General features: G+C 34.7%; 1 protein-coding gene across 1 annotated transcript; it reads right to left on the minus strand.

Annotated features, from left to right (window-relative positions):
• Positions 1-1,307: 1,307 nt before the first annotated feature.
• LOC144572441 (obscurin-like protein) lies at positions 1,308-8,208 on the minus strand. The gene is made up of 5 exons (XM_078322025.1): positions 6,730-8,208; positions 5,766-5,916; positions 5,023-5,170; positions 2,627-2,872; positions 1,308-1,867 (listed from the first exon to the last, which is right to left on the minus strand). The coding sequence occupies exons 1-5, from the start codon at positions 8,138-8,140 to the stop codon at positions 1,661-1,663; spliced, it is 2,163 nt and encodes a 720-aa protein (XP_078178151.1). The 5' UTR covers positions 8,141-8,208; the 3' UTR covers positions 1,308-1,660.
• Positions 8,209-9,258: the final 1,050 nt, after the last annotated feature.

Consider the following 9,258-nt stretch of genomic DNA (forward strand, 5'->3'; position numbering starts at 1 on the left):
AAATTGTAATATTGTAATATGGCTAAATTCATGAGGAGCTTATTGAAGTATTTGATGATATTAAGATTTTTTGATCTATATTACTGTTAAATTATATAAATAACTTCTACACTAATCTTAAAACAACTATTTTAACAATATTACTAAATGCATATGTAATAATATGAAACTCATCAATCAATAGCACAAGGGATATGTTACAGCACTTGTCAGATCAGCAATCAATTTGCAAGTTTTTCATGTATGCTGTGGGCTATATGGAGTGGGTGAAATGAGGAAGTCTATGCTGCCAAGAAGCCTTGCATCAAAACTTGCCTAATTAATGTACTATCAAAAGGAAGAAAATGCCTCAAGGACCTCATAAAGTAGATTGGTTTCAACGATTTGAATTTATTGTTTGAAATCAATCCTACAAATTTTGGAGTTAAACTCACCAAAGGGCTTGGTGAGATTAAGAACACCCTAGTTCTACTCGACTAAATTATCACCCCTCTTATGCAAACCAGTTTCGGTACACTCATTTACCGTACCAGTTGTGGACCTCACCTTTAGTCCGCATTACCTGATAATTCTAATTTTGATTTTGAATATGGACTGTTTGATTATTATTCGACCAATCCAGTTCAAGTTGGAATTTATGGGGTCTCTATAATATTCATGTGGATTATAATTGGATGATTCAAATTAAAATTCAGCTGTACCTCTGGCACTTAATGAAGAGGTTGAAACCAGAAAACTGCTGTTTTTCTTACTATTTTCTGAGCTATTTTTATTTTATTTTATCTTTCGAGTTTTTCAATCATCGCCCCTCTTTTTCCTACCGTTACTATGTGATGCATTTCTAGAGCAGAACTAAGAAACACAGTCACCACTTGCAAGGATATCCTCATTGCAAGGCAACTTGGCAAATGGCAAGCCTTAAATCAAACACCAATAGTTTACACGCACAAAAATAATTCAAATTACACAATTTACATAAATCTATACATGTAACAATAGGAAATTAGCAAAGACTTTCCTATGCATCGGTTATCCCATGCACATTATTTGTTTTATGTGCACATTATTTGAGTTTGTTTAACAGAATCCAACATCCAATTGCACCAACAGTTCCTGGTACACAACATGCCTGCATCCAATTCTGATACGGATCTCATACTTCAGCAGTAGTTTCTCACAGTTAACTGAACACTGAAAGATAAGCATTTTATAAATAGCCCACTTAGCAGTTGCAATTTACAAACCAAGCAAGATAAGCAGTACTAAATATTAACAATTTTAAGTTAAAAAGGAGAAATAAACATGCCTTGTGGTCTGAAGTTTTCATTCTATTTATTTAGCCCCTGGATTTAAACCAATTGCATGAATATTTGTATATGACAGAACACTAATACAAATCGACTGCTTTGTTTAAAGCAGTCTGCAGCTGGTCTAATTGCATAAAGTTACAAATAAAAAATTTCGAATATTACAGTGAAAATGTAGGGAATACTCGTAGCACCTCTCTTTCCCTTTTATCTCTGAATATAATAATTAATGTAACCCTTCAAAACAAATATGGAGGGGCTGAAATGGGAAATAAATTCTTTTCATGTACACATACGGGCTTTATTCAAATCTTTGGAAGCCACATAAGTTGCTCAAAGTTCCAAATAACTTCTTAGAGGCAACTGACAGCTACAGGATTTGAAACCGGTTGATAGCTCAAGTAAGATAGAGATTGAAGACATGACACAAGCACCGGCTTTCTCGTGACATCGTCAGATTCTGCCACATGTGCATACATCTCTCCTAACAAGGCATCCTGGCCATCCTTTGGCAACTGTGATACCAATCCCGCTAACTCCCGTAGCAGATAGGGTAAAACCTGTTTTGCAAAAGTTTATATCGATATGGGATGTTAATTTAAGATTATACAGGAACAAGATGATTTGGTGGTTTTGTAAGAGTCATTGAACCTGATGTAACTTGTAAGCCCTGAATTTTGCCTCAATATTATTGCCAAGACCAGAACCAATCTACCCTTTTTAGGCAAAAGTTTCTTTTTTCCCTATTTGATACACCCTTTTTGTTATGTATAATTACTCTATGAATGTTTTTGGCATTTGAGATACTGCCTTTTGTTCAATACCTTATTCTTAAGAGTAGGATTAAAATGCCTCATTGTTTTCGTGCCCCAATCATGGCTCACATCCCTATCTCCATTTTCAGAGTCAAAACAGTCGATCTGAACTTCTCAACTTGATCTTCTTATTAAAACAAGCTTGGAGATAAAATTTTTTATTTTTGGATTTTTTTATTACTATATAAAAATTTTTATTTTTGGATTTTTTATTACTATTTTTTTAGATAGGTACAAAAATCACTGTTTTAGGATGGTCCGGAGTCTTCTGAGAAAAATAGTGATTTTGCACATCCTATCTAAACAATAGTAAAACAATTAGAAAAAGTATATATAAAATTTGGTTTCCAAGCACATTTTAATATGGAGATCATGTTGAACAGTTTGGAAAACAGAGATAAGTATCTTAGGCATGAAAACAATGGGGCATTTTAACCCTACTCTATTCTTAAAAGGTTTTGGTTTTGTTTTTATCAAGCCAGTTAGCAGACCAACTACTATTACCTGAATATCGACTAGAGAGACAAGGCGTAGCAACAGATCCACAACTTTCTTACATGGCTCTGAGCTTTCTTCCCAAGATTTCCACAAGCTTGGACTCCTCGCTGTTGCCTCGTCAGAGAGGCTCTTGGCCTTGGAGACGAGACTATGTACACAATGATAAGTACCTGGGCTTCCAGCTGGAAGGTTTCGGACTAGTGCTACTACACCAGAGGCTAGGCCTTCAAATGGAGTCACCCCTGGGTAAGCCTATACAAAGAAGCATATTTCACATCCATCAACTATTTAAGAATATATTTGATTGAGTCTATGATACTATGCATAGCACCGATTGTTCCGTACTATGAATCAATAGCTTCATTTTCAAAGTCCAAGCAGTCAATCTAAATTGTTCAACATGATCTCCATATTAAAATTTAACAGCATACTAAATTTTTCATTTTTTAGAATTTTTTTACTATTTGTTTAGATATGTAAAAAATCACTACTTTTGAATGGTCTAGAAGATTTGGATCAAGTGATTTTCTACCTATCTAAAAAAAATAGCAAAACGATTCTAAAAAATGTAAAATTTGATCTACAAGTACATTTCCATACGGAGATCAGGTTGAATGGTTCAGATTGACTGTTTGAAGTTTGAAAACATAAATATTGATCCACAGTACAAACCAATACGCGGTATGCATAGTACCATAGCCTCACTCATTATTTTTTATGGGTATTGACCATATGTTGTGGTTTGGGCTCAACAAACAATTCTAGTGAAACCAGAAAAAAAATTGCAATTTTATATGTGCCCAGCAAGACCTCCAAAATCTGATAACAAAAGAACCTAGAAACATAAACTACATGCACACACCACAAAACAGAAGGGGATTATATTGACAGCAAATTTTAAAAGTCTCTGAATTGATATACTACAATCTACTTTTAGTCGCTGAACTTCTAATTATCTGTTTTTGGTCACTAAACTTTGATGTTTATCCATATTTAGTCACCCCGTCAAAATTTCTGTGATCTTTCGTCATTTATTTCTATTCTGGAGTCTCTCTCAATCCAACAGAAGAGAATAAATTTAGAATGAAGCAAGCAATAAACACCAACATACATAATACATGTGCACAACCCAAGTTTATATAAGCATAATTTCATACAACCATATCGTGTAGTACAAAAAGCAATTAATATGTGTTGTACCCCTACATCTCTATAGTAAAACCATCTCGATGCAAATCACAATTTGTTTATAAAAATAAGTTCAATTGTATTCTGTAAAAGAAACAAATACGTAGAGAGCGATTAGTGAATCGCATTTTAATGTTTCTCCAATCAGAACTTCACTCTCCTCTTCAAAATCTCATACTATGCTACTAGTTCATCAGTGATGCGAAATTTTTCTATGCATTACAGGAGAAACACTAGTCCGAAACCTGATTGGAATCAATTAATTGTAGCATATAAAAATAAGCATGAAATTAGTGAGAGAAAGGTAGTAGCCCCACCTTTGGAGTGGATTTTACCATTTCTGGAGAGAGAAAAAACCTCACAGGGCAAATCATTAGAGATAGGAGTAACTGGATTTAGAGTTCTTTCTTTTGCTATTTTTTTTTTATGACAGTCTAACAAAGAACAAACAGATGACTGAAGGGAAGGGAGACAACATAAATTTTGGCGATGACTGAAGAGAAGAAAGAGAACAGAAATTTTGACGGAGTGACTAAATATGGACAAACATCAAAGTTTAGTGACTAAAACAGAAATTTAAAAAGTTAAGTGACTAAAAGTGGATTCTACTATAAGTTCAGTGACCTCTGAAAAAATTTACCCACCAAAATAAAAGAAGTCAAATTACAGTTAAGTTCTCTACAATGTTGATTGTGTCATTGAGCAGTTTGAAAAATTAAATTGGTGACCAAAAACGATTTTCAAATTGGTCCAAATTTAATATACACCAAATTTTATAAACACAACATATCTCCAACTTTTTACTTTTTTAATTTTGATACCCCTATGTACTGGTTTCACAGTTGGCAAACACTTTCGCTTCCCACATCCCATTTTCTTAAAATGCCAAATTAACCCCCCACAGCCAACATAAATCAAGGATAAGGAGTACTAGTTTTAATATTTGCAAAAGATCACGAGGGAAAGGTGCCATTGATATTTGCTGTCATTTCATATCTGGGATATGTCTGAATTTGATCAATAGAGGGTACATATAAATAATAATTTTTGAGTTTTTAAGAATATCGATGAAGTTATCCAGCAACTAAAGGTAATATAGAAACAAAAAAGGAAATAAAAACAAATTAAATCAACCACAATGAAATTTGAGATCCATTAATTCAAAGAGAAGAAATAAGGAAAAAAAAAATTAAATGAAACTATTAATCACATACCTCTAAAGCTCTCTGTATATAGTAGAATGCCAAGTGCTCTTTCAAACTAAGCCTTTCTTCATCATCTATTTGGTTAGAAGAAGATATGAAAGAAACCAGCACGGAATGTGATGCACGAGCTACCTTTTCATTAGGATGGTGCATGTATCTACAATATAGTTTTATGTTAAGGGGGCAAAAACAAATTGCAATGCACAAGATTAACTCGCAGTTCTCCATTTTAATCCCTTAAATTTGAAAACTTCCCATTCTATCAATACATTCTTTTAGAGTAAAGGTTGGAGGTAAAGTCACCCGACTATTTAATATCGACAAGGGATCCCCCATCCGGGTCTCAACTTGCAACCTCCCACATGGAGGCTATCAATACATTCTTTTATTTCCTACAGCTTATACCCACAAAAAAAAATACTTTTTATGTTTGTTTATATTGTCCATAATTGACCTAACACTCAGATCTCGCATTACATAAGTAACTTTCTAGAGACCAATGTCAAACTAAAGTACTTCTTTCCGATCAAAATCACGATGCATATAATTTTAAGGACTGAAATTATAATCATGTAATATTTCAGAAGGAACAGCATCCCAATGTTTAAAAACCTAGACATGACGCTAAGAAGTTCACAATCAAAATATAAGAAGACACTTGAGAATCATAAGCATTCTATCTAGGTTAAATGTACAAGGAAATTAGAAAATGAAATATTAACAAAGTTCCATAAGAAGGAAAAAAAGGATACAAGAACATGGTGGAAGCAACCTTTTTGGCAAACAGAGAAGCAGGTATGATGCTGACAAAAGTTGGTATGACCCGAAGGTAAAATAATACACGGGCTGTTTGAACATCATCTTTGGACCAATGATACAGATCTCCTCCTTGATCTTGCAAATCTTCATAGTTATTACCATAGAAAAGGGAAAAAGATGTTAAAGATGGCAAACTAACTACAAATTGTTCTAACCCGGCAGTTGTTCAGTATTGTACAAGTACTTGTTTTAACATCTTTTTTGCATTTTTCTTGATTTCCAATTTGGTGTTTAATCGTGGAACTGACTGATTTGGATGTACGGGTACGGTACGGGTAGGGGTGTCAATGGTACCCTTTTATCTGTTTACCCGACCCATATCCTATTCTATAAGACAGGTAAGGTTAAGTTTTTCTCGTTAGCTTATTGAGTGCGGGTATGGGTAAAAAAAAAATAGCATAACGAGTAAGGATATGGGCAAAGACTGTCGTACCCGTTACCTGATACAAAATTATTAGAAATAAATTATATATATCGATGGGGAAAATGCATGATATGATATAGTTTTATTCATGGCCCATACATATCTATTAAGTGACACCTTTTATCCGTTTACCCAACCCGTACTGCATTCGATAAGACAAGGATGGGTAAGTTTTTTTTTCCGTTAGCTTAATGGGTACGGTAAGGATAAAGATTTTTTTTGTTAACTTGACAGGTAAGGGCATGAAATGCTTCCACCAGACCCATTTTGTGCCAGTTCACACCCCTAGGTATGGTCCTAACCAGATATCACCACCACTACAGCGCAATATCAGTGCTGTAACAAACCAATGCTTGGATTATTCAGACACAATTTATTCTCATATAGGATCAGATATAAAACTGCTATCAGTACAAATGGGCACCGTACTTATATCTGTTATGGTTACTAACTGAATCAAAATAACATCTGACCTCTATTTTCAGTCAATTCATCATATGAAGGCAAAGAACTGAGAAAGTTGAAAGAAAAAGCCACATCATTTTGAATAGTAAGCACAGCTCGGCGCACAGGGTCAGTATACTCTGGTAGCCTGACCCGCCTTAAATACTCAACGCAAGAAAACGCCTCAAGCATTCTAACGGAAACTTCCGGCTTGGTCCCACCTCCTGGCCTAGGGTTTAGTCTACTCTTTGACACCTCATTTGCAATTACCACCACCATTAGAAAAGCTGCTTCAGCTATTCTCTCCAATTCATTCAACAATAAACCATTGTTCTTTCCTTTATGAACCAAAATTGCATATCTAAGGCTTGAATATAGTTCATGTGAGTAGTCCCAAATTAGAGTTTCTACAAATTCTTTGGTTGGTTCATCAGATATGGAGTACTGATTGCATAGTACTCCTGTTACTGCACCAGCTTCTTTGAATAATACCCCTTCCATGTGCTGTTTTAATTTGGTGATAAAATCCTCATTTGAGTTTTGAAGCGAAGATTGGATCAACGATTTCAGAGGGAAAACCTCATCTGTCAAAGCTATGCAAAGGGATTTAACAATGTATGGATTAAACCCAATTTGACCGCATCGCACCAAACCTAATGCGATACATTTGACAAGGAGACTCATATCACCATTTCCATAGCCTAAAACAGCATTTTGGGCAAAAACGCCAATTGCAATTTCAACAGAATCCTTGATTTTTGGGTCAAATTCAAACTTATATCTTGAAGAACCAATCTTCAATGCACGTAAAGTGCCACAACAAGCCATCACAACGGCAAATTCCGAGTATCTCTTCTCACTACACTTCTCGAGATTAGTAATTTCTGAACTAAAAACTCTGATATTTTCAACAGAGCCGGAGGCAATAAAACTGGAGACCAACCAATCGACCAGCTTGAAAACCATGATCCCATTTTCTACCGGGGAGATTGCAGTATCACGCCAAATTGTGAACAAAAAGAAGAGAATCCGGGAGAAATAAGGGGAACGAGGAGGGAGCCGCGAGAGAGCGTATCCGAGACCCGCTAAAGCTTCAGGTAGGAAGTTGGAAGTAGAGGCTATAACGGAGAGGTGGTTTTGGAAAAGCGAGATAAGGTGGGGGTAGGCAGAAGAGGTGTGAAGCGAAATGGAACCGAGAAGGAGAGAAAGGTGAGAAGGGAAAGGAGGAGGGGAGGGGAGTGAGAGGAGGGAGGAGATGGAGGAAAGAAGAGAGGAGAGGGAAGGGGAAGGAATTGGAGGGGAGGAGATGAGGTGTAAAGAGAGAGAAGAGAGGAGTGGAGGGGAAAGGGAGGAAAGAGGTGGAAGGGAGGAGAGAGACGGAGGGTGAGGCAGGGAAGGGGAGGGGATTCCTCGTAGGTAGTCCTGGAGAAGAAAAGGCATGGTCTCTCTCTCAGTTTGGACAGGAAGAAACGATGGCCTGATGAAGAACAGTTCTGCCTCAATTCCCGCAGGAGGACTGAAACAAAGAGAAATTTAGATATATACCCATCATCGATTAGATATTTTCTCATTTACATTTCAAAATTAAATATTTATCTATCCAAACTCAAGTAGGACTGTCGAATCGAATTTATCTCATAAATTTAGATATATACCCATCATCGATTAGATATTTTCTCATTTACATTTCAAAATTAAATATTTATCTATCCAAACTCAAGTAGGACTGTCGAATTGAATTTATCTCATTTTGAGTTTGAGTTTGAATAAGATTCAAATCGAAATGGTTTGATTTGTTTCAGAACAAACTAATTTTTAATTGAATTAATTGCGAACTATAAATTTTTTGAATCAAAGTCAATCGAATTACAAACTATAATTTTTTTGATAGCTCTAGTTATATCGGTAATTTATACATTAGTTTTCTTTTCGCGAAACGAAATTCACACGGTTTTCTTTTTACCTTTTATAAATTTACACTGGTGGATTATGAGCCAGCTCAAAATTCTCTTATCATTTACATTGTTGGATTGATTGAAATCTAGTTAGTTGTATATATCTAAAGTAGATCTCAAGCTGAATTCAGTGCCCTCTTCATTAAATTTTTCAAATTGGTTTTATTGTGGTGTTCTCCTTTTGATAAAATAACAAAAGTTATTTGCATTTATTACAGTATAATACGATAAGCCAGTCATTTTCAAATATTTTGTATGCTTGGTAGGAACAATTAGCTAGATTTGTTTTATTGCAAGTAGTTCATGACTTTCGACTTTTAAAGTTCAAACCTTAAGGAAGTAATGTAACATACTTGATGGTAACAAGTTCAGAATTTGAGAATAAAAATATATATATGGATATAATTTGACTAATAATTTACAAACAATATACTAAAATAATAATGTATATAAATTGTAAGAAACAAACAAAGAATATTCATAATATTTATGAATAATATGAGCACAAATATAATAGTCCAAAAAGTTTTTTCATATTTAATCTCTATATCTTTTTTTATATTTAGTGGCTTCTATGAAATACCCCGGATAAATAAATTCAAT

Source organism: Carex rostrata, chromosome 20 (genome assembly GCF_964058835.1).
Source record: "Carex rostrata chromosome 20, lpCarRost1.2, whole genome shotgun sequence".
In the NCBI taxonomy this organism is placed as follows: domain Eukaryota; kingdom Viridiplantae; phylum Streptophyta; class Magnoliopsida; order Poales; family Cyperaceae; genus Carex; species Carex rostrata.

What these genes read in the sequence shown, in the direction of transcription:
- LOC144572441 (XM_078322025.1), bottom strand. Translation starts at nt 8,140, where the DNA reads ATGCCTTTTCTTCTCCAGGACTACCTACGAGGAATCCCCTCCCCTTCC. An exon ending in TGAATTGACTGAAAATAGAG is followed by an intron (nt 5,917 to 6,729) that starts GTCAGATGTTAT and finishes ATAACTATGAAG; the next exon opens with ATTTGCAAGATCAAGGAGGA. An exon ending in ATATACAGAGAGCTTTAGAG is followed by an intron (nt 2,873 to 5,022) that starts GTATGTGATTAA and finishes TTCTTTGTATAG; the next exon opens with GCTTACCCAGGGGTGACTCC.